The sequence below is a fragment of the Suhomyces tanzawaensis genome (genome assembly GCF_001661415.1).
Source record: "Suhomyces tanzawaensis NRRL Y-17324 unplaced genomic scaffold CANTAscaffold_8, whole genome shotgun sequence".
Lineage (NCBI taxonomy): Eukaryota > Fungi > Ascomycota > Pichiomycetes > Serinales > Debaryomycetaceae > Suhomyces > Suhomyces tanzawaensis.
The window spans coordinates 196,269-219,518 of NW_017963643.1; the positions used below are offsets into that span (position 1 = coordinate 196,269).

General features: G+C 47.7%; 13 protein-coding genes and 1 non-coding gene across 14 annotated transcripts in view; 8 read left to right on the forward strand and 6 right to left on the reverse strand.

The window, feature by feature from the left end:
• Positions 1–222: 222 nt before the first annotated feature.
• On the reverse strand, positions 223–2,912 carry MSS4 (1-phosphatidylinositol-4-phosphate 5-kinase). The gene has a single exon (XM_020208107.1). The coding sequence runs from the start codon at positions 2,424–2,426 to the stop codon at positions 447–449; it is 1,980 nt and encodes a 659-aa protein (XP_020062141.1). The 5' UTR covers positions 2,427–2,912; the 3' UTR covers positions 223–446.
• A 436-nt stretch (positions 2,913–3,348) lies between these two features.
• On the forward strand, positions 3,349–4,242 carry CANTADRAFT_8187 (uncharacterized protein; the record flags this gene model as incomplete). The annotated part of the gene is made up of 1 exon (XM_020211253.1): positions 3,349–4,242. The coding sequence occupies one exon, from the start codon at positions 3,349–3,351 to the stop codon at positions 4,240–4,242; it is 894 nt and encodes a 297-aa protein (XP_020062142.1).
• An 879-nt stretch (positions 4,243–5,121) lies between these two features.
• Positions 5,122–6,426, reverse strand: CANTADRAFT_27434 (uncharacterized protein). Its single transcript, XM_020208108.1, has one exon. It carries the CDS (start codon positions 6,403–6,405, stop codon positions 5,266–5,268), a length of 1,140 nt encoding a protein of 379 aa, XP_020062143.1. The 5' UTR covers positions 6,406–6,426; the 3' UTR covers positions 5,122–5,265.
• A 230-nt stretch (positions 6,427–6,656) lies between these two features.
• CANTADRAFT_56980 (acetate uptake transporter family protein) lies at positions 6,657–7,451 on the reverse strand (the record flags this gene model as incomplete). The annotated part of the gene is made up of 1 exon (XM_020210644.1): positions 6,657–7,451. The coding sequence occupies one exon, from the start codon at positions 7,449–7,451 to the stop codon at positions 6,657–6,659; it is 795 nt and encodes a 264-aa protein (XP_020062144.1).
• Positions 7,452–8,443: 992 nt separating this feature from the next.
• On the forward strand, positions 8,444–8,517 carry CANTADRAFT_t240. The gene has a single exon. It is a non-coding gene; the product is annotated as a tRNA-Val (tRNA).
• Positions 8,518–8,620: 103 nt separating this feature from the next.
• CANTADRAFT_23860 (uncharacterized protein) lies at positions 8,621–8,959 on the forward strand (the record flags this gene model as incomplete). Its single annotated transcript, XM_020207012.1, has 1 exon — positions 8,621–8,959. One exon carries the CDS (start codon positions 8,621–8,623, stop codon positions 8,957–8,959), a length of 339 nt encoding a protein of 112 aa, XP_020062145.1.
• Positions 8,960–9,929: 970 nt separating this feature from the next.
• CANTADRAFT_8190 (uncharacterized protein) lies at positions 9,930–10,451 on the reverse strand (the record flags this gene model as incomplete). Its single annotated transcript, XM_020211254.1, has 1 exon — positions 9,930–10,451. The coding sequence occupies one exon, from the start codon at positions 10,449–10,451 to the stop codon at positions 9,930–9,932; it is 522 nt and encodes a 173-aa protein (XP_020062146.1).
• Positions 10,452–11,415: 964 nt separating this feature from the next.
• AYR1 (acylglycerone-phosphate reductase) lies at positions 11,416–12,297 on the forward strand (the record flags this gene model as incomplete). Its single annotated transcript, XM_020210636.1, has 1 exon — positions 11,416–12,297. The coding sequence occupies one exon, from the start codon at positions 11,416–11,418 to the stop codon at positions 12,295–12,297; it is 882 nt and encodes a 293-aa protein (XP_020062147.1).
• Positions 12,298–13,244: 947 nt separating this feature from the next.
• CANTADRAFT_56911 (uncharacterized protein) lies at positions 13,245–15,512 on the forward strand (the record flags this gene model as incomplete). The annotated part of the gene is made up of 2 exons (XM_020210635.1): positions 13,245–14,609; positions 14,682–15,512. The coding sequence occupies 2 exons, from the start codon at positions 13,245–13,247 to the stop codon at positions 15,510–15,512; spliced, it is 2,196 nt and encodes a 731-aa protein (XP_020062148.1).
• A 1,516-nt stretch (positions 15,513–17,028) lies between these two features.
• On the forward strand, positions 17,029–18,348 carry CANTADRAFT_56631 (Gfo/Idh/MocA family protein; the record flags this gene model as incomplete). The annotated part of the gene is made up of 2 exons (XM_020210611.1): positions 17,029–17,942; positions 18,039–18,348. The coding sequence occupies 2 exons, from the start codon at positions 17,029–17,031 to the stop codon at positions 18,346–18,348; spliced, it is 1,224 nt and encodes a 407-aa protein (XP_020062149.1).
• A 144-nt stretch (positions 18,349–18,492) lies between these two features.
• On the reverse strand, positions 18,493–21,504 carry KGD1 (alpha-ketoglutarate dehydrogenase; the record flags this gene model as incomplete). Its single annotated transcript, XM_020210624.1, has 1 exon — positions 18,493–21,504. One exon carries the CDS (start codon positions 21,502–21,504, stop codon positions 18,493–18,495), a length of 3,012 nt encoding a protein of 1,003 aa, XP_020062150.1.
• CANTADRAFT_323180 (uncharacterized protein) lies at positions 21,310–21,946 on the forward strand. Its single transcript, XM_020208448.1, has one exon. The coding sequence runs from the start codon at positions 21,552–21,554 to the stop codon at positions 21,900–21,902; it is 351 nt and encodes a 116-aa protein (XP_020062151.1). The 5' UTR covers positions 21,310–21,551; the 3' UTR covers positions 21,903–21,946.
• A 45-nt stretch (positions 21,947–21,991) lies between these two features.
• Positions 21,992–22,347, forward strand: CANTADRAFT_323133 (uncharacterized protein). Its single transcript, XM_020208447.1, has one exon. The coding sequence runs from the start codon at positions 22,081–22,083 to the stop codon at positions 22,267–22,269; it is 189 nt and encodes a 62-aa protein (XP_020062152.1). The 5' UTR covers positions 21,992–22,080; the 3' UTR covers positions 22,270–22,347.
• Positions 22,348–23,088: 741 nt separating this feature from the next.
• CANTADRAFT_29324 (uncharacterized protein) overlaps positions 23,089–23,250 on the reverse strand; it is a gene marked incomplete at both ends in the record, with an annotated part of 1,928 nt that continues 1,766 nt past the window's right edge. Inside the window, one exon of the mRNA XM_020208278.1 lies at positions 23,089–23,181. Within this exon, the coding sequence (XP_020062153.1) occupies positions 23,089–23,181 (93 nt within the window). The remainder of the gene's footprint in view (positions 23,182–23,250) is intronic.

Below are 23,250 nucleotides of genomic sequence, written 5' to 3' on the forward strand. Positions count from 1 at the left end.
TTTGGAGGTATGAATAATCTGCCCTAAGTATGAAAAGTTCCGGCCCCTATTACGAAAATCGAGTTGCCCGTATTACGAAAAATTCCGAGCCGAGGGTTCGAATGTTCTCTAAAAACACTGTATAGTGGCTATGTTTTACAAAGAGCCTTGGCACTAACGCAAAAAATGACACAATCGTATTAACTCCATGTGCCTCGGCCCCCTTCACTACAACGCGTGTTATTACATATCCAGAAGTCGGCTAAAGCCCCGAAGCCGAGACATCCGATTCAAAGCCTATTAAATGCCTAGAAATATATTGCTATATAGTTCATCAGTTATTATTCAACAACGAACAAAAATAGTCTAGAGTGCACGGTAGATAGCTGCGAGCTAAATTAAGTAGTAGAAGAAAGATGGAAACAAACGAAGTGAAGAAAATGACAGTTAGGTGCGAAGAACGGGTATTAGGCAAGCTTGCGCTTGATGTTGACGGTTCCGTCTTTGATGAATTTGAGGAAACGGTTGCCGTATTCTTGGGCCGGCACAGCCGAAATGGTACTTCTGGCATGGCCAAGAGATCTGACAAAGGTTTCTAGCCTTTTCTTCATACCGTAGTTGGTTAAGCAGTCAATGATACCCAAATAGTATATCTCCGATAGTGGCTCGTTGTCCTCATTCGTGGCCCGAATTCCACCATCGTGACCGTAAAATACATACTTCGACCTGCCTGGAAACACGTTAGTTGGCAAATCGTTTTCCCTGTCGATATCTCTTGGATTAGTTTTGATCAAGTCAGATTTATCCGACGACTTGGGGTCAAAAACAGACAACTTTTGCGTCAAATCGCTGGTGTTTCCTTGTTTAACATCGTGGATCCCCAACAATAACGAGTAGTCCATGACGTTTATCTTTTTCAATAATTTCACATCTGCTTCTAACTGCTTGAAAAACACTTTTCTTTTATCTGGACCAAATTTGATAGGGTTTTTGCCCTCGAGCCAATTCATATCCTTCAAGGTGACTTGCGACAAGTCTTTTGATTCTTCTGGTGACAACCTGGTGATTCTACCCCAGGTAGAACCTTTTAAATCGTATTTGACGTGAATGTCACGATGGGGCGGGAACAAGTTGTTCATCACAACAAAATGTACTTTCTTCACCCCGAACCTGGTTGGCATCTTCACTCTATGCAATCCATAAAATTGTGAAACCAATGTGTTTGGATTTTCTTTGACATGATTGTAGTAATCCTTCAAGATCCTTCTAAGCTGTTTATGCTCTGCATGATGGATAGTTTTGATGATGAATCTGAAATCTCTCGAATAGTAGAAAAATGACCCACTTTTACCAGGAGACCCAAGCTCCGAGAGGATGTATTTCCCAGTAATGGAAACCAAATAATCTGCTGGGTCTAAACCAAAACAAGATCTTAATTCTCTAAACACTTCCGGGCAGTAGTCTTTGAACTTGAAATCGTATTTGGAAGAGGGTGTTAATTCACTTCCGTCCATTTTAAACGACAATTTTTTGGTCTTTGAAAAGTCTTCATCTTTGAGCTTCATCATCACACCTGAACATCTAGAGACCGCTACTCTGATACCTGTCAACATGTTGTAAGCCATGACGAAGTTTTCATGGCCCTCGCTGATCTTGTTCCCAACGAGCACTCTTTCATCTTCCAAAAGCTCTCTTCTTTTCTTCTTCAAGCTTCTTTTCATCAAGATCGAGTTCCGCATGCGCAAGATCTCTGAGCTGGTAGTGTCAGGCTTCATACCAAACGAGTCACTAGCACCTCTATATGCTGGAAATGTGCTCCTTGCCATGGGAGGATTGGGGCGAGATGACTGGAACGAGTGGCGGGCCGGCTGGAGGTCGGCAGTGTCATGGATTTGAGCAAAGTAGTTGCCGCTGTCCAAGGGATGAGGAGCCGTGTGTCTACGTGCCGAGTTGGTGGACACCAATGCATTGTCTGAGGAAGCCAGGAACCTAGGCACGGAGTGAAGTTTTGGGGTAGTGGTAGCGGAGGTGGTTGGGACATGCAAGGGATCATCCTGGTGGTGGGGGCTGATGGTGGACGAAACTCGGTAGGAGGTGTCGTCACAGATTTCTGTAGCTGGAGCCGTGGACGACGACACCTCGTTCTGGACGGCGTCCTCGATGGACGAGGGCGAGGTGTCGTTGGTGACGTAGGATGCATCGGAGCGGGACACCTTGAACGAGGTCGGTGTCGAGGGGGCATTGTGAGGGTGGTTGGAAGGGTCACTGGACTGGTTTTCATGGTGATCCTGGAACGGCGGGAGGCTGGACTTGCTAGGGCCCTTGATGAGCGACGTGGTGCTGGAGGACATGAGGGTATGAAGATTGGTGGCTGTGGAGCCCCCACTGGTTTTGGAGTCCTTGTAGGCCAAGATGTCTGGATGTGTCGTAGTTTCCACCTGGATCATTGTGGGGCTATTGACATGGGCGACGACGACGGGGACCACAGTGGCAGAACAACGGATGAAGAGGACGCAGATGGACCACTCTGGTGACGGTTGTCGGGATGTTTTCTGGCTCGGCTAGGAGGTGTGGGAGTCTATTGTTTCGCGCAGCCAATCAGAACACAAGTGGGAGTGGAGGAGGACGGCTGGGGCGACGAGGACTAAGAAGACGAGTGCCGGTGGTGGTGGGATGGGGTTGGATGTAGTTTGGTGATTGCTTGGGGTGGGCTTGTAAACATGAATTTTTCTCCTTGCGGAGGGGTGTGTGCGGGCTGATGGCACCACGCGGGAGTCTAGGCTACGGGGCGTAGTGGTGGCCGCGGGCGTAGCGAGCAGGGCGGCAGCAGGCGCGGCACGGCGGGAGCAGGCGGTGTCGCGGCGACGTCATCGAGATGGTGCGAGACGGTGCAACGTCGGTCTCCTCGTCAACCGGCCCTTCTAGAAGGTGGAGATCTGGTAGACAATAGGAAGACGCTGGTGGACCTAATAGCCGAATGTAGGGGGGGTTGACAGGTGGTACCACCTTCCACTGGTGCTACAACTGCACTACCATTACTGGTGCTCCCAGCTGTGGTACCACTGAATGTTCCTGCCACGAGCTGCACTGCGACTACCGGTGCTGGAACTCGACTGCGCTACCACCACTATCCCTGGCCTACCTACCATATCACCTTCCAACCAATCGATACTAATCACTCCCACAGTACCGCTACCTTGGTAGCCACTACTTACTGGTGTATCCTACTAATCCCTCGCCCTACGCGTCCTGGACCCTCCGTGCCACAATTTGCCGCCACTTCGCGAGCCGTTCCGAAGACTCGGATCGAAATTTTTCACCCATTACTTGTTATCTCTCCACGGGAATCTCCTTTCTTCTTTACACAACATGGGCTTACTCAACTGGATCGCCGGCGGCCCAGACGTGCACAAGAAGATGGCCGACACCGGCTTCGACTCCGCTACCTGCGACTTCGACTGTGGTTCGTGCCACTCGGAGTTTCCCAAGTCGCTCAAGATCGAGCAAGGAACGATTTTTGGCTCCACCAAGGACTATGGCGTCCATTTGATGGTTGCTACCGGCAAGACCGACTGGCCACACGATGCCACGGGAGTTTCACACACCCTTGCCCACGCAGTGGCCCTGTGGGCTGGCCACAACAGCTCATCGGAGTTGGGCCCCATCAAAACCACGGTGTCGTCATTGTGCACAGACGAGTTGTTCACCAACCCGGAGTACATCAGCGAGGCTCGTGGTGACGTGTTGGTGTTGCCATTCTTTGTGTGGATCCGCAACCTAGCCATCTCCGACGTGAAGACGGTAATGAGCACAGTGGTGCAAGACCTCGCCTCCGCCCGCAAGGATCGTCTCAAGGCTCCTCAGCTCTCGTACCCCCAGTTCCCAGACATCAGGCTCGAGCTCGACACCAACAGAGCCCATATCATCCTCTGCTCCCATCGGACCCGTGACAAGCGATGCGGCATCACTGCCCCAATCATGAAGAAGGAGATGGAAATTTATCTCCGCGAGCAGGGCTTGCTCCGCGACCACGGCGACCCCACGCCTGGCGGTGTCAAAGTCAGCTTCACCAACCATATTGGCCAGCACAAGTTCGCAGCCAACGTCATCATATACTTGCGGAACTCAGGAAAGAACATCTGGTTGGCCCGTTGTACGCCCAATAACGTTCGACCCATTATAGACGAGTGTGTTTTGAACGACGGGAAGGTCTGGCCAGACCATGTCCGACTTCTCCAGCAATTCGAACCAATAGACTGGTAGTATGCGCGCTACCATACACACCCGCTAAAGTCAAATCTCAGCTAGATCAATTCCCAGCTAGATCCAAATGATACCACTAGATCCAAATCCCAGCTAACTCTGTTGGATCAGATATACTGTTGCCCAATAATGCCAGATAGAATATGTATTCCTAATGTAATATGAGGTCTGTCCATGACAGACCACCAAGTTTGAAACACATTGCAGTATTTATAGTATAGAAACCATGAGCCGCAAAGACCTGTTACAAGGCAATGACTCGATATCCATGGTAATTATAAATAATAGAAAACTGGAATTGGGACAATAAGGAATAACTCCTTAATTTTCCCATATCACACTGCAATATGGGAAAAAGGAGAATAATATGACTGACCAGATTTATTGAGCGAGCTATAGTGCTTTCCACGGATGCAAATCTGTAAGGCATTCCATATTTAACTAAGTGATACTACGTATCTAGGCAATATAATTTGCAATGCCATTTCTTTAGTGGTCATACAATTAAAGAACACTTCAGTAACACCTTGAGAGAAATGGGTGTTGGTATTCTTTAGTTTTTGCAATCTATTGTTTTCCATTCATCAATGCCAAAGGGGGTCTTTCTTGAGTAACTTTCAAAGAGAAGAATAATATTTGTCGTAGCTTATTCTATTTGTTTGGTACTCCACATAACTGTCTTTATAATGCTTGCAAACATCGTTCTCTTTCATTTATAAGATTGTAATATTCATTATGCAATAATATTCAACCAATTGTGATCTGCTCCGCTTCGCAAGCTGTTCTGATTTAGTAACATGTTTGGCTTTCTCTTTATCATTATTTGTGAATTGTGGTATAATTATAATACACTAGCCGTTTTTTACAATTTGTAATATGGGCAGTTTCTAGGAAATTTCTCTCTAACAAAAGTTCTCTATTTACTTAACTTTATTTCAAACTGAAGCATGGCAGTCCTCTTCTACAATTTCACGGAACAACTCATTCACATTTAATTTATACAAGATTTTTCAGCCTTAACCCTCACAAGAACACTTTGAGAATATTGGATCTCTTCTCCATGGAATCAATGGTTGTTGATTGCAATTTGTCAATATCATTGGCCAAAATCTTACTTAATCTGTCTAATTCCTTTTGGAAAAAGTGGTCTTCCCCGTTGATCACCTTGTTGATCAACTTCTTGTAGTAATTGATCAGTGACGAATCTGAGACGCTTTCGAATTTTTGAAGCTGGGCCAAAAGCTCTACCCCTACGATGGTCTTGTCGACACCATTTGCAAGTAGCTTTTCCTTAATGAGCAAGTCAAGGTCATCGACTCTTCCTGCGGTCTTTAAAAGCCTTCCTTCGACGGTTCTATGCAAACCAGTATACTTGTTGATTTGCTCGATCAATGCTCCCAAATTTCTATCACCTTCGAACCACAATGGCTTTTCCCCGGCTGGATCAAAGAAAAGAATACTAGGCAATGCATTGATTCCATATCTGTCTGCGATCTTTTCGGCGGGTTCTGTATCAAGCTCTACCTTTCCAAACCGAACAACGTCTCTATCGTTGAAATAAATAGTATCGGCCAATTCTGCCAACGTGGGCTTCAAATTTTCACAGTTAGGACACCACGTAGCAGAGAACACCACCACAGTCTTATGATTTGCTTCCAAAACCTCCTTCTCGAAGCTGAAGTCATTTAACTTGGCAATATTTGATTTGTCGAGCTGCTCTGACACCTTGATAATTTCTTCCTTGTCCTTGATCTCGCCGCCAGGCAACCTGATCTTTGTGATCTGTTGGAGGAAATTGCTAATCGACTCGACGTCTCTGCCTCCATCATACTCGATGGGTTCGTCGGCACCATGGAAAAGCTTCATGGTGGGGTAACCTTGATAGGCATGCTTCTTGGCCATTTTACGACCATCCTTATCACCATTGATCTTTACAATCTTGAGCACGTCATTGTATGGTTCGAATATGTCGGCGAGCTGCTCAATCACGGGCATCAACTGTTTGCAATGACGGCACCAGTCGGCATAGAAGTCGACAAACACATACTTGCCAGAGTCGACCACTTCATCCTTGAAGTTTTTGTCATTCACCTGGCCGAGATTTGGGGAAGACGTGTACGCTAGCACACATGCCACAAAGAGCAGGATGGCAAGGAATCTCATCGTGGTTATTGATAGTACCTGGTGGCGATCAGGATTCTCTATAGGTGGGTATCACGTGCGTGCTTATATGACGGCCATTTGGCAGGCCCGAACTAGCTAACTTTAAACTACAATGAGGCGCAAGATAAGAGACGAACAATGCGTGGCATTAGTAGCTCAATTGCCCAGGCTGGGCACGGGATATAGTAATTAGAATCTTGTCTCATTAATAAATAAAATAAATAATATTGGCCACTCTCTCAAACACCAATCTAACGGAGGACGTTTCCTGGCAATGCAATAGGGTGGGCAATGAAGTAAGAGTTCTGCTTGGTGGCAGTACCAGCGAAGGCATTGTACCAGCCCAAGAAAGCAGTAATCACACCAGTTACACCACCAGCACGATGAACACCGACGTTTCCAGTGAATGCACCCGCAGCAAGAAGGATGAAGGTAAGACATAACATCAGGAACAAAGCACAGAACGCAACGGTGGATTTGAGAGTCAACAACACGAGCATAAAGGTGAAAATGGCCCAGCCGGTCAAGAAGAATCCCACGGCATTCTCAAGCATCTCCTCGTCACCCTTATAAGCAGCACCAATTCCGAAGGCAGGAATGTTGATAGCAGCAAACGACAACCAGAACGCACCGTACGAACACAAGGCAGTGGCACCAAAAGTGTTGGCAGCGAAGAACTCAGCAACACCAGCGAAAATTTGGACAAGTCCACCATAGAAGCAAGCAGCACCAACGGCAACGTTGGTGATCTTGATACCCATGGCCTGGGCATTGCACATGGACAACACAAATGTGGTGAAAGCGAAGGCAGAAAGGCCAACTGGAGCTGGGTTGATGTTGATCTTAGGGTATGGAGTAGCACCGACAGTCAAAGAACCACCGAAGGCTTGCATCAACTCGTGTCTCCAAAATCTTTGGTTTCCGATGGTGACGTACTCGTGGGAGTCGCCGTGGACGTGGATTCTGCCAACACCTTGGTCCACGGTGGTTGGGATCGACTTGTTGGAAGTGTCGGAGTGAGTGTCACGGTTTTCGACAATAGACATCTTGGGATTTCCTGGTTAGAATGATAAGGAACCAAAATATGGGGAAACGGAATACTTATAAAAGTTTGGCAAGAGTTACCAACCCCACGATTGACAAAATTAAAATAATAGAACGGCCACAATAATTAACCAGAACCAACCGCCTGCGGAGATGAGTCTGCGGGTTGCGCAATGAGCCAATGGCCAGATGCGCGCGGTGGCTCGTATAGCTGTGCGACCAGCATCCAGCAATCGCATTGTGCACAACAACAGAATCGGCCGAACTCCGAAAAGGTCTTGGAACCTTGATGGGTGGAAATGTGGAGGGGCCTGTCGTGTCATATCCTTCAATATGGCCCCTAGCCCCGCAATGTGGTTGAGACGTGTGGAGACTTGATGACCTTGCCGACACTTTCCTCCAACCCCGGTGGAGGTTGTGGGGCCATGAGGGGTCATCTCGGAGTTAGGATGCCGCCGAGTGCCCCAAACACGAAAAATTTCCCATTTGCTATGGTGCGAAATATGATCGCCCGTTTTTTTGGCGGGTTTGGACCAGAGTGGATATGCCAGGGCAAAAGGATTTTACCCCTTCCATCGGGATGGTACCACATCCAAACTTTTGTTGAGCGATCGTTGCGCGAACAAAATGCGTTTTGGCAAGTGTGGGGCAAGGTTGAAAGCCCACTGCCCGGAGTAGAAGTAAATTAGATCAGACAACCTCCGGGGCACCATGCCCCCTCTAAGGATAGGACTATACCCCATGGTCTATATGACGCCCACTGTGCCTCTTAGACGTAGTCTGAGACAAAACAACTCCACCAGCATTTCTCAAGTCAAACAACGGATAATTTTGCCAGGCGGACTTATTGCATATCCGATGCCATTCCCCAAAAGTGGGGCCGGTAAGATTTACCGTTACAGAAGGCGGTTGTGTCTAGTCCGCGCACGCTTTCCGTTTTGGGCAGACAATTAAGCACACTAGGATTTTGCGATGCTCTTTCTCTTTCAGAAAAGGTTGCGTGGTCTAGTTGGTTATGGCATCTGCTTAACACGCAGAACGTCCCCAGTTCGATCCTGGGCGGAATCATTTCTTTTTTCATTTTTTTGTGTACTACCGATGTTGAAATCAACTGATGAATTGCACCCATCATTTTCTTTTTGCATCGAAGTTACCATAGTCCAACAATATAATGTTTAGACCAATCGTAAGCAAGATTGCGTTCTCCAGACCCTTCTCGCAGTCCAGCAGACTAGCGGTAACTTCCTTAACATTCTTCACCAAGGAAACTTGCCAGCTATGCACTAACGCCAAAACCATCCTTTATGACACTTTGAAGGATGAATCACTCAATGACAAGTCAATCAAGCTAGACGTAATAGATATAATGAAACCTGAAAACTCAAAGTGGTTTGATGTTTACTGCTATGACGTTCCAGTAATCCATATCGACAGACCAAACCAAAAAAAGCCCGTCAAATTTATGCATTATTTCCATCATGACAAGTTATTGGAAGAGTTTCAAAAATAACTGTATCGGCTTCTAACCACCAAGCCTCCACCCTCAGGTGACACTCCATCTGCGAACCTTTAAGGCTCTAGTATCGTTGCTTCACGAATTTCGTTGTGCTCTATCGATAAAATCCGTATCGGCTTCACACATTCCTGAAATTAATGTATTCAGAACAACAGTTTCAACAAACTTGTCTGCGAGCAGTTCTAAGGATGTTGAATGTGTGTGCGTTTCTTCCACTCTCCAATAGTTTCTAGTAGGTGTTTCGTGGTTCCTTCGTATTAAACAACCCATTACTGGCTCATCTATTTCCCATTTTCATTCCTAATGCGTACCTTTTTATATCTGGATACCCCATTACCAAAGTCCGGACTATAGTTAAAATATCTCCTTAATGTTCAACGTGAATAATGCAAACAACTCCACCTTAGTTGACGGCTTTAGATGCTATCTTTCATCTTTTTATTCGGTGATAGGTGAAACTCAAACGCCTCGAAAAATCTTCATCATTGAAAGGTACGTATATTGTTTAAGCTCAGACTAATGTACCATAGCAATAGTGTTACAAATATCTTCTGCTCTAACAGATTCTTTACATCCCCATGCTCGACCTCGGACACGTCGGGCATGTTCGTAGTTTTAACGAGCAAAACACTAATCTTTCGTCTCCAGAACAATATAATAGCTACTTTGTAATCAATCACCGAAGCGCGTGGATGCAGAGTTGACGGCTCTATCTTCAAGCCATCTAAAAAATAATCCCCTCTTTCCAGCTAAACCTGGATGGTCCTATCTCCAGGAACAAAGTTGTACTCGGATGCGAATTCAACACCAATTGCTGATCGCCAGATAGTTCTGAAATTCTAGCCAGACTTCCCTAATTTGGTTCTTTCAAGCCATTGTGCTCTGGAGGCCAATTTTCTTTCATAGCTTAATCACAAACCTTTGTAAGTTGATTCTTGAATTAGAAAAGTTCAACAAAGCACTGTCACTCGAAATCAATACTGGAGGAGCTTCTTGCCTCGGCAGTGGATAGATTATTCAGGAAAATTTTCACACCTTGCAATTTCCTTACTAGGATGGCCTCTAGTCTTGAAGTAATTTCCTCCTTGAACGAAGCTAGCATGGTATTATTTTGAACTGGGTATTCAGAAAGTGTCTGAAGTAATTTTGAGCAGCGAAGCTTCTCTTCAGAAAGCTCTCCTGAAATAGCATCCATCCTACCTCGTAAGGCTCGAAGTGTGTAATCTCTTCGTTCCTGGTTCTTTTTCATTTTTGATAGTTTCCGCTTGAGTTCACTGACTTGGTCCTTTAGGCTCTTGATTTCGCATTGTTGGACGCTTGAGTCTGCTAGCAACATCTCGTGGCTTTTACGGACGGTATCCAACTTGACGTTCAAATCTGCGTTATCTTTGGAGAGCTGGACCACTTGGGAGGCGAGTAGATTACTTTGGTGTGGTAAGTAGCTTGTCCTGGAGTAGTCCAGGCGAAAGACCTGTCCTTTGTCCATGGCCAGGGGGGACCTGTCGGGGTATCCTTGGGAGGAGGAGGACCTCCACAGAGGTCTGCTGATACTGTTGCTTTCTATACACGCGTCCTCTGCGTCCGTAGAGTCTGCCTCTGTCTCCTGGGAGTCTTCTTTGGCAAAAGGAAGATCACTCGGATGCGTCCACGCAGCCCCGGGGGTTGTTTGTGGAATCACATTAACCAGGGTACCAGCATAAGTATCCCGAAAGAGTGCTAGGGCTGGTGGCATCCCCTTAGTGGTGCTTTGGCTCATAGCTCGAGGTCCACAACAGGTCAATTTTAGTAGACTTATTTTGATGAAAAACCAAATTCTTCCTGGCTGAGTCTTCGATTACAGTCGTACGGCTGTTATTGTCTGGCTGCTAACTTAGTGAAAAGGGTAAAGCTAGCAATGGGGCCAGATTCGTTGGGAATGGTATCAAGCTGGCCAGCAAATTGTTGCAAAAGATTTCCCGCACATCAGAAAAACGTTCGCTGGGGAATTAGCGAGCGGGTCGCTTCCGTCTTTCTGTTCTTTAGCGACTACTAGCTACCACCATTGAACCCACGCAGTGGCGGCTCAACTCAATCTTTCCCGACAGCTTACATGCTCATGGACTCGAGCCTCGTCGAGTGCTACTTCGTTGGGTTGCTCGTGCTATTCCAGTGGCGGCCTGACTGAGGATTGCTGGTGCCTCGCCAGTCAACCCCCTAAAAGAACATCGTGGGAGAAAAAGCTACTCCATACGTCCCCTCCCATATGGCTTAAAGTCTTAAAGTGGTGATGATATCTCCGAATGGCTACAGTTCCCCGGCGATAGTGGCTTATTGCCGCCTCAGGAAGGAGCTCGGATGAATCCAGTTCTCCTCTTTGTCGGACTGCAAAATGGTTGCATGTGAACAATCGCCCCACACACTACCGCGAGGATCTTTATCAGAAACACCACCGCTGTTTCTCCACCACAAACATGTCTGAACGTCAAAAGGTCGCTGTGGTTACAGGCGCCTCCTCAGGAATTGGCTATGCCACCTCCATCGAGTTTGCCAAAAGAGGCTACAAGGTTTTTGCCGGAGCCAGAAGAGTGGAGCCAATGGAGCCATTGCGTGAACATGGAGTGATCCCCATCCAGTTGGACATCACCCTGAGTGAAAGTGTCAGAGAGGCCAAGAGATTGATCTTGCAACACAACAACGGCGAGGAGTACGTTGACTTCTTGTTCAACAATGCCGGCCAATCCTGCAGTTTTGCGGCTCTCGACGTCACCGACGAATTGATGAAGCAATGCTACGACGTCAATGTGTTGGGACAGGTCAGAATGGTTCGTGAATTCTCACCCTGGTTAATCAATTCCAAGGGGGTTATCGGCTTCACCTCGTCCATCACTGGCTATCTACCGTTCCCTTGGTCCTCCATGTACTGTTCGTCCAAGGCAGCCCTCACCCATTATGCCGCATGCTTAAGGCTCGAATTGAAGCCCTTCGATGTCAAGGTCATCAACTTCGTCACTGGTGGAGTCAAGACCAACGTTGCTGATACCAGACCTTTGCCTACCGACTCCATCTACAATGTTCCTGGTATGCAAGAGTCCTTGCTCGAGAGGGCCCAGATGTCCAACAGAAACAACCCAATGGATGCTGGAGTGTATGCGCAACAAATTGTCACGGACTTCGAGGACGCCACCCTCAGCGGACCGCTCAACTTGGCCCGTGGGACCAAGGCATGGATATTGTGCGTTATTTCCAGATGGGTACCTCACTACCTTATAGAGGCAGCCTTAATCAGGAAGTTCAAGATGATGAATGTTTTTGTTGCACTCAAAGAGAAGTTTTCCAAAGCGAAGTTGAGCTAATGGTTGAGAGGCTAGACTCAGGAGAACTATGCCATTTTTAGTTCAAATAACGTGAAGCTTATTTATCTCACCGATGAGTGCAATACCGGGGCAAAAGAGAGGAGGTGATTTATAACCTGGTGTAATTCCAGGACTTAAATTTCCTACGTCTGTGGCAGGCCCAAATATATGACTAAATAAAAGATCTTGTTTATCATCCCAAAATGCAAGCATTTCATCTAGTAAGATTTCACTTGGGTGGTGCCAGGGTGCATGTTAGTTGCTTGTAGTTCATGCCTCTATCGTAGGGATTGTGTAGTAGCTATGGTATACAGATGGTATTAAATATGCGGTTTTGATGCTGAGGAATTCACCGATAGGATAATTGGAATTTATATCAGGTCGAAGAATTGTCATGCTGGTATACCATCCAAGGTGCATTCTCCGTGGGTCTAACTCATTATTGGATAATTTCCCAGTCTGTGAAATGCAATACCCAACACGTCCGCAAGCTTCCGCTTCTTGCACCCAAAAACACACGAAAGCTCTCGCTTCCAAACTATGTACTTTTGACTACTCCAACCAGACTAGTTTGTCCACGGTCCATGCTTCAAATCTCTGGGGTTTCACTCCTAGCTTCCAATCAACATAGAAACGCATTTTCCTGCTTACTTCATCCTGCTCTGGAAACCTGTATTCGCAACCATATTCTATGTGAATGAATAACACACTCACAAAATAATTCAAAAAATTCCAAAATCATGCTAAATTTCAATAGCACTAGCCCTTATAACAACACCCAAGGAATCAGCTCCAACCACATCTGCTGTTCAAAGCACCCACTTACATCGTACCTCTCGTCCATCCGTACTCCACTTCTGGTGTTCATCTTGTGACTTTCAGTGCTCGCGCCAGCCATTCGCACTCTCAGCGATGTTAAAATGTGGGGCTCAATAGTGATACCAACCATGCCTGAGCCTTTCTTATGGTACCGTGACAAGCATTCGCTCAAGATCGGCGAGGTCAACAGATACACGGTGCGATATACGCGACTCGACTCGTCCAAGAACGAAATCTACCTTCGCTTGAAGAACATCGAAAAGACCTCCATCAGAGCCATCCATTTGCTCAATGGACCCTTCATCCTCTACTGCCATGTCGTACCATACCGCTACGACTACCATGCCAAGTTCGACCCAGAAGACATTGCTGTCAACAAGGAGGTGGTGTTTGAGAACCAAATCAAGCCTGGGCAGACTTTCAATGTCCGGCTCCGCATGAACCGGAACTCGTACGTGGAGTCTGTCGACAGCCACGACGTGTTTCAGTGGGAGATTGATGTGGTGTCCCAGATTGTGATCACCAGAAATACCTCCATCTTGTACGACTTGATGATCGGCGACGACTTCTCCCAGATGAAAAAGTTGAACCACGGGTCCATCCAGACCTCGTTCTCGTCCATCGGCAACATCATTGGCAACAACACCAGCGCTGGCGCTGACGTCCAGCTCGGGAGGAGCTTGAACCCCCAGTTGGAGGTGGTGAAGAAGGACACCAAGCAGATCTGGAACACGGCACCACCAGACGCTTCCAAGCCGGTGCATCTCGTCATCATCACCCATGGAGTTTTCTCCAACTTGACTGCCGATATGCTCTACATCAAGGACACGTTGGAACGGGTGCTGAAGGACAACATCTTGATCAGAGGATACAGAAACAACGCAGGGCGTACCGAGAAGGGAGTCAAGAGGTTGGGAACGGCGTTGGGCGACTATTTGGCGGCGTTGATCGACCAGCTTCTCCAATCGGGCATGACCATCGACAAGATCTCGTTTGTAGGACACTCGTTGGGAGGCATTGTGCAGTTGTACGCTATCAAGTACTTACTCATCACCAAAGGGTCCGACTACTTCCAGAATTTGAACATCCAGCCCTACAACTTGGTGCTCATGGCCAGTCCGCTTTTGGGGATTTTGAGCGAGATGAGCTTCTTGATCTCGTGGTTTTTGGACTTGGGCACCCTCGGCAAGACCGGTAGGGACTTGACGTTGTCCAAGCCCATGCCAAACTTGAAGGACTTGAAGAAAAACCACAACCATAACCACCAGTACGGCGACGAGGCCGCCATCAAGAAATCCAGTGCCTTCAAGCCGGTGTTGGAGGTGTTACCTGACGACCCGTTGCAGTCGTTCTTGCAACAGTTCAAGCACTTGACGTTGTATGCCAACGCCATCAACGACGGCATTGCGCCATTGAGGACAACTTCGTTGTTGTACCTCGACTGGAAGGCCTTGGGCGACGTGACGGAGTTGAGGAAGGGCAAACAAGCTAAGGTGGACCGTCAGGGAGATGTGATAGACAAGCTGTCTAGCGAAACCAGACGCGGTGGTCTGGCTCCCCTGCAGCTGAGTACGATAGGCGAAGAGGACCACCACCTGATTCAAAGTAATACCACGAGCGATAGCGTGGGCGAGGTCCCTGATGACGAGCCTGAGGACGATGGTCTGGATGACGACATCAAAGAAAGCCAGCCAGTTGCGAAAAAAAGTGCTTTAGAAAAGTACATGGAGTTGCTCCACTTGAACTTCAATCCAATGGGACCAGTATCGTCCTCCAAGCACCCCAAGCAGAAGCTTTCTCGAAAAGAAAAGAAGTTCATGAAGTTCAACGCCAAGGGCTCTGACTACTATGAGTTTGTTCGGAACAATAAGAAGGAGGTTGAGGACGAAGAAGACGGGCAACACGAGGACGATACGCTCAACGACCTGGATGAGGAGGATGAGGGCCACGAGGACCGTCCCACCTTCAAAATCCCACCCAAAGCTTCAGCAGTGGAATCGGCCATCAACACAGTGTTGTGTCCCATTCCTTCCATGGAGTACGTGTTTGATCCTGAACACAGGGATACCGTAATTTTCCACGACAAATACTACCACTTCAAGGATCTTCCCAAGGAAGAGGACAGGAAGTCCTCACAAATCAAGTCGTTTTTCTTCAACTACAGCGACTGGAAGTTGAAGAAGCAGGTCAAGATCGCCCGCAAGTACCACACCAGCAAGCTCAACTGGCGGAAGGTGTTGGTCAACCTCCCCCCAGATGCTCATAACAACATCGTGGTTCGTCGGAGATTTGCTAATGGATACGGCTGGGGCGTGGTGGATCACTTATGTGAGAACTTATTTAATGGAGGAGAATCCGAAGATGACAATGGCCAGGATATGAAGGCTAAAATGTGAAAATATAACATACGCCGTCAGCGAAACTTGGGTCAAATCAGGCTGTTGCAGAATGGTGATATCTTCAGGAAAGTTAGATATTAGTCTTAGATGGAACCATGCTACGATCCACCGTACAAATTAGGTACCTGCAAGAGCTTCCCATTTAATAGGGACGTACAATATTTATTGAGGCACGAATGAGTTTCGTTTAACTCCAAACGAGATTATTTTCATTCAGTTGCTTCTTGTTTCCACTTTGGAACAGATCAATGCTACCATCGTGGTAAAAGTATAGTCAGAGATTCCACAGAGCAGTACAGAATCACCTGGCCACTATTTAATACAAGTATCTAATGAATGCTCATACTGCATTGCCAGAACGGTTCTCGAAATTCCTTATGTTGTAATCGGGCCAAATAACATGTAGCAATTTCCCAGGAGGGCGATGACGTTATAGCCATTATGGATAAAAGCTCCTTCCTTTCTCCTCACTGAATATTACCTGTCACCTTTATACGAATTTATTGTCAGAAACAGTTACATGTAACAAAAACAAAGATAAGAATATTAAACAAAGGCTAGCCAATAGAAGAGAGTTTGGAGGTTTCCTATGCCTAAAAGGAGGAACTGATCATAACTATGCTATTTGAGATATGGAATTGCATAATAATTACTGGTGCCACTTGCTGCTTGCATAGTGCATACTAGGTCCCAGTGTCAAATTGAGGCAGAAGGGTGTGACTGGTGCTCTACATGTTTATCACCAAAGGACTCCAGTGGACGCATTTGCAAAGTCAATTCCACGGAACAATTGTGATTGTGGTCTATTGACATCATTCTGACAATCTTACACGGAGTGATGATAAACTACGGAAAATTCAATTGTGTCCTGGAAAATGCCAATTAGCTGTAGAATTTTCCAACAAGCGACGCTGGGGCTGGCAGTCGCCAGGGTTAATTTCTGAATTATAGCAATTTTACCGACGAAATCACACACCGGTCAGGGTAATCTACAGGGTGTACCAGCTGATTGAGTCAGTTCTATTACTCCCCAGCGGCCAGATATTCTAAGAGTGGCCACCATGCTACCACCAGCCTAATCTACCAGTCGATTACCACTAATTTTATTATAGCTACAAACATAGCTATAACTCCTTCTATTTTATTTACTCCAGCTGAGCTCCAGCTGACTTCCACCTATCCACTACCCATCTCCCAATCCGGCTTATCGCATCCCATCGCACTACTAGTCTTATCTCGGTGCGCCGCACGTGGACGCTTATCTCAGTTGATCTAACCCTGTCCTCAGCCTCCAAACGTGTCTCGCCCCTGCCATGGTCAGCACACCCTAGCGTGGCATCCCCATGGGGAGCACCCGATCCAGTCAGTCACCCTTTGCTCCGCTCAACACCGCTTCCCTGGTGCATTTTCGCGCCACACAAGTCCCAGTTTCAGAGATAAGAAACCGGCTATATAAAATCGCACTCGCTCGCTGTGCGCGTTTTGCAACATTCAGAGCCTCCTCCTCCCTAGAATGAACCCTCCCTGCTATGTGACCCCCCATCCCTCCAGCATTCGTGGCCCCGAAAAGATCTCGTTCGTGGTGATCGGCGCTGGCCTCATCGGTCCCCGCCACGCCGCACACGTCTTGGACCGTCCCGACTGCGAGTTGTTTGCCATTGTAGACCATTCCGCCAAAGGTCCTCTGGTGGCACAACAACTCAACACAATGCTCTTCCAGAACTTGGACGACCTCTTTGCCCACTGCGACGCCAACCTCTTGAACTACCCAGCTGCCGCCATCGTGGCCACCCCCAACCACACCCATGTACGCATGGGCATGCAATTGGCGGCTCGCGGCATCCACATGTTGATGGAAAAGCCATTGGCCCCGTCGCCCTCGGAGTGCAAGTCACTCATCGCCTACTGTCACGCCAAAAACGTCACTCTTCTTGTGGGACACCACCGCCGCTTCAATCCCTACATCATCGCCACCAAAGACCACTTGTACAAGTTGGGCCAATTGGTGGCCATCCAGGGCACCTGGACCTTGTGCAAGCCCCCAGCGTACTTCTTGGAAAAGCCCTGGCGCTCCTCCACCGCCCTTGGCGGCGGCACCCTCCTTATCAACTTGATCCACGACTTGGATCTCCTCCAGTACCTCTTGGGTCCCATCGAAAAGGTGTATGCCGAGCTCTTAACCAAACAGAGAACCGACTCCGGCCACCACGACTTGGTGGATGAAGGGGCGGCATTGACCCTCCGCTTCGAAAATGGGTGTTGTGGCACCTTTATCTGCTCCGACAACGTCACCTCCCCTTTTCTGTTTGAGGCAGGCACTGGTGAAAACCCCACCGTCCCTTTCAACGATTCCATAGCTGGATTCTACAGAATTTTTGGAAGCCACGGCACCCTCTCGGTACCAGACCTCAAATTATACCACCAAGAGTCGTCTTCGTACAACGACAACAACAGCATGATGAGTAACGCATCAGGCGAGCGGTCTTGGTTAAAGCCGTTGGTTTGTGACCAAATTAAAATGAGACACGAATTACACCAAGAGTCTAGCCTTCAATTACCTTCTCCATCTCCATCTCCGAACGTAAAGGATTCGCCTATTCACAGGATGAACGATTTTAAGAAGCCCCAGCCATTTGCTTTGCAATTGGAGCACTTTGTCAACTTGATAACTGGGGCCGAAACAGCAGTAAAATGTTCGGGGGATGATGCTTTGAGAGCATTATTATGTATTGAGGCGGTTGTTAAATCAATCGAAACTGGTTTACCTCAATACGTGGACAAAATAGATCAAATCGACCTTGATTTCGATTTGATGAATCAGTTTGACGTTTGAATATACCTATATATGTTCGGAATTAACTTAATAAATCAGTTTTAGTTTAGTTAGCTTACATGATTGAAAATCGAATGAATTACTTTTTTAATAAATAACTAATATGTATATGATGGATGCATTACAGCATATATAAAAAAATCACTAGTTCTCTTGGAAGACTTCAGCCAAGAAAGCTTCTTCTTCAGTAGTGTGCATGGACTTGGAACCAGCAGCAACAGAGGCAGATGGGTCACGACCGGCATAACGCAAAGTCAAGCCAGACTTGTCAGTTTGCTCAATAGTGACAGCAAGACGAGGGGCAACAAAAGAGTAAGCACCCATGTTCAATGGTTCTTCTTGACACCAGACCAAATCTTCAACGGCAGGGTAGCTGTTAATAGCATCACGCAATTGAGCGTATGGGAAAGGATGCAATTGTTCAACCTTGATGAAGGCAGTGTGCTTGTCTTCGATAGAAGCACGCTTCTTGTGCAAGGCAGCGTAAACTTGACCGGTACAGAGAACAATACGCTTGATCTCCTCCTTTGGAGCAATAGACTTACCCAATTCAATGTCTTCAATGATCCATTGGAAGTGAGAATCGTTAATGAATTCTTCTAATGGAGATCTGGCCAATGGGTGACGCAACAAGGACTTGGAGAAGAAAAGAACCAAAGGCTTTCTGAATTGTCTATGCATTTGACGACGTAACAAGTGGAACAAGTTGGATGGGGTGGTTGGGTAAGCAACTTGCATGTTACAGTCTTGATGTTGACGTTCTAACTTTTCTGGGGCAGGGAAGAAACGTTGGTCTTCGTTACACATTTGCAAGTATCTTTCAATTCTACCGGAAGAGTGTTCTGGACCTTGGCCATCGTAACCGTGAGGTAAGGACAAGACAATACCGGAACGTTGCTTCCACTTGGATTCGGCAGCAGCAATGAATTGATCAATGATAACTTGGGCAGTGTTAGCGAAATCACCGAATTGAGCTTCCCATTGAACCAAAGCATCTGGAGAGGTCAAGGAGTAACCGTATTCGAAACCCATGACACCGTACTCGGACAAGGAGGAGTTAGAAATGCTGAAAGCACCTTGGTCTTCAGACAAGTGGTTCAATGGAGTCCAGGTCTTTTCAGAAGATTGGTCGTGCAAGACGGCGTGACGTTGAGAGAAAGTACCTCTTTCAACATCTTGACCGGAAACTCTGACGTGGTAACCTTCCAAAGCCAAAGAACCAAAAGCCAAGGCTTCACCAGTAGCCCAGTCAATGTCCTTACCGGTTTCAACAGACTTCTTTCTGGTGTTCAAAATACGCTTCAAGTTTCTGTGGATTTCGAAACCTTCTGGAGCTTCAGAGATAGCGTTTCCGATCTTCTTCAAGGTGTCTTCTTCAACAGCGGTTGGCAAGTGAGGCAAGACTTCGGTGGCCAATTCCTTTGGAGACTTGAAGTCTTCCCATGGGGTACTCAACCATTCTCTGGAAGTTGGCTCGTACTCCTTAGACTTGCTGAAAGACTCTTCTAAGAGATTCCAGACCCACTTCTTGTGCTCGTTGACGTCCTCGGTGGTGAAAGAACCTTCTTCGATCAATTGGGTGGTGTAGTAGTCAAGAACGGACTTCTTTTCAGCGATCTTTTGGTACATCAATGGTTGGGTGAAAGATGGTTGATCGGTTTCGTTGTGACCGTGCTTACGGTAACCAACAACGTCAATGATGACATCAGAGTGGAAAGTGGCTCTCCATTCAGCAGCCAAGTTGAAGACAAAGATACAGGCCTCGATATCGTCGGCATTCACGTGGAAGATAGGAGCGTTGATAGCCTTGGCAATGTCGGATGGGTATAAGGTGGATCTGGCGAATCTTGGGTCAGTGGTGAAACCAATCTGGTTGTTGACAATGATGTGGATACAACCACCAGTGGAGTAGGCTGGCAAGTTGGCGAAACCCATGGTCTCGTAAACCACACCTTGGGCGGAGAAAGCGGCATCACCGTGCAACAAGACAGGCATGGCCTTCTTGTACTCACCAATGTCGTTCTTGTACTGCATGATGGCTCTGGTCTTACCCAAAACGACACCGTCTTCAGCTTCCAAGTGGGATGGGTTGGCCACAAGCGACAAGTTGACGTGCTTACCGGAGGTGGTTGGTCTGGCGTAGTTCATACCCAAGTGGTACTTGACATCACCAGAACCTTCGTCGAATTCCTTGGAACCAGTGAATTCAGAGAAGATAGACTCATTGGGCTTACGCACAACGTTGGACAACATGTTCAATCTACCTCTGTGGGGCATACCGATGACGACGTCCTCGACACCATACTCGACTGAGGTGTCGATCAAGGCCTTCAAACCGGGGACGATAGCCTCGGCACCTTCCAAACCGAATCTCTTGTCGTTAGGGAACTTGGTGGCCAAGAACGATTCGAAGGAACAGGCCCAGATCAAACGGTCCAAGATCTGTCTCTTTTGGTCGGCGGAGTACTTGAAGGGGGTTGGGATTTCGATTCTTTCTCTCAACCAGTCACATTGCTCCTTGGAGGGGATGTGGATGTATTCCACACCGTAGGATTGGCAGTACAACTTTTCACAGTTGGCGATGATCTCCTTCAACGACAACGACTTCTTGCCGGCCTCGGCGAATCTGGGCAAGATTCCTGGGCCCAAGGTGATCTGTTTTTCCAAGTCTGCTTCCGAGAAGCCGTAGTAGTCCAAGGTCAATTCCTTGGGGATGTCGGAGTTCTCACCGTAGGAGATGCCCAAGGGGTCAATCTTGGCCTTTTGGTGGCCTCTGACCTGGTAGGCACGCACCAACAACTGGACCTTCAAGTGAGTGACCACGTCCTCGCTCATGGGCAGCGAGCCAGGCACGAAACCGGCGGCTCCGCCAGCAGGAGTGGGGATGATGGTGGGAGGAGCCGAGTAGGCCTGCGAGGTAGGCACATGGTCGGACTCGATGTTCTTGAAGTATGCCTGCCACGAGACGTGCACACTGGTGGGGTCTTGTCTCCAGGCATCGTACATTTCGTCGATGTAGTTGGAGTTGTTGCCTTGCAAGAAGGAGTCGGTGGCGCTGGCGAACCAACGCTTGGTGAAAGGACCACCAACCACCGGTCTGAGTTGTGCCTTCAACACCTGGGCGCGTGGGACGGCGCTTCTGAAAGCTCTAAGCATGATGATCTGATTGTTTGATTGATTATATCTTCATCAACTGGAAGAATATGAGAGGTCAATTGGATTTTTTCCACGGTCGAAAATGGGGATCGTTGGCGAGGGAAGAGGTGGGGAGGGTGGTGGTAAGTACAGGACGGTGCGCACTACGGTTGCGGGGGGCAGAAGGTGGATCCGACGGGGCCCGGGGCGGTAGGCCAGGGGTGCCGTGGAGGCAGGAACGGCTGGGACGGCTGGTGAAGGCTGGGCCAATAGGACACGCCAGCGGGACAACTCCGTGGCAGTTATTCGCGCACATCCCGGAGAAAATGATTGGTTGGCAGTCCCGGAGCGAGCACCCGGGAACTCCGAAGATCTGGCAAAAGGAGTTGGATGGGGCAGGGTCCACGCTGGACAGCTAGAGCACGGGCAGGCAAGCGACTTGGTACTGGCTGGTTAAGTAGGGAGGCTACGCCATTGGTATCTACGGATCTGAATGTTGGAGAAATGGCTAATTGCAGGGGACTGCCTGCAGTCCCCCATCACAGGTGCATCCGAGCCAACATTCTGCAGCGTGCGTCCGCATCTCAATAGCTGTTAATGATTCGTCAGCCCAAGAAAACACCCACCAACACCCCATCAACGGTTGTAGACAATTCACTAAAAAGCGTTGGCCGCGGCTTGTGGGACCCCGGGCTCTCGGGAATGGCATTCACAGCCGACGGTGGTATGCAGTATGCTGCTTTTGGCAGCCAGGGCACAGGGCAATTTTTGAGTCAGCTCTGTTGAGTCATCCGAGGCATGACTGAGTTTGAGAATCATGCAAATGGCTTCGTATCGAGTAGCAGTACCTGTATTGATGATTCTTGCGAAAAGTCTACATTATTGATTGTGGAACTAAAAATTAATAAAATGTTTATGCAATACCGAAATGATTTGAAGATCTTAGAATGCGTACGCTATCATAGCAACCATAGCAATCAAGAAATTAGAAGTATGAGCTCTCGATGCCCATCCCTCGTAGCTAGCTACGGAAGGATAGAAGGCACTTTGCAGCGAGGAAGACCGTGAAACACTTGGCACATCGGTCCTGTCACCTATGACCTGAGTAGTGACAGTGTTGCCAGTATTTTCTGAAGTAGTAAGGTGAGGTACGTCTGTCACCAATGGAGTATTCTGGTTAGATGGACTAGAAACAGTGTCTGATCCGTGGCCTGATGAGGCATTGTTGGTGTTGGATGCACTTGAAGCACCACTTTGTGCACTAGATCTTGTTGAGGTGATATCAACATAGGATGGTTCTTGAGTACTGGATAAAGACCCTGTAGCATATGAAGATGCAGACAGAATAGATGATCCCGAAATAATACTTGAAGCTTCACTAGTAGTGGAAGCTGCAACCGAAGATGATCTGGAAGATCCAGAAGGAGAAATCAAAGAAGAAATTGGAATGCCCGATGAAGATAAAGTGGATGGTGCAATAATAGACAGAGCTATGGTGCTTGAATTCCAGGGAAGTCTTCTAGAACTGCTGGAGGGGTCAAATGAATAGGAACTTACAACAGCCGAAGACCCAAGAACACTGGAAGACGACACACTAGAGACCACAGGGGTCTCAACAATCAGAGTATTGGTTCCATCAGTACCGGTTCTGGACACGGAAGTGGTTAACGATCCAGTCCATCCGCTGGAAACGGTCGTCTCCGAAACGGGAGTTTCAACGATCACAATGTTGGTTCCGTTTCCTGGTCTAGTCACAGTAGTAGTGAA

Bases quoted from the DNA above. Each gene is read 5' to 3' on its own strand.
- CANTADRAFT_27434 (XM_020208108.1), bottom strand. From the start codon at position 6,405: ATGAGATTCCTTGCCATCCTGCTCTTTGTGGCATGTGTGCTAGCGTAC.
- MSS4 (XM_020208107.1), bottom strand. From the start codon at position 2,426: ATGATCCAGGTGGAAACTACGACACATCCAGACATCTTGGCCTACAAG.
- CANTADRAFT_323133 (XM_020208447.1), top strand. From the start codon at position 22,081: ATGATTCGTCAGCCCAAGAAAACACCCACCAACACCCCATCAACGGTT.
- CANTADRAFT_323180 (XM_020208448.1), top strand. From the start codon at position 21,552: ATGAGAGGTCAATTGGATTTTTTCCACGGTCGAAAATGGGGATCGTTG.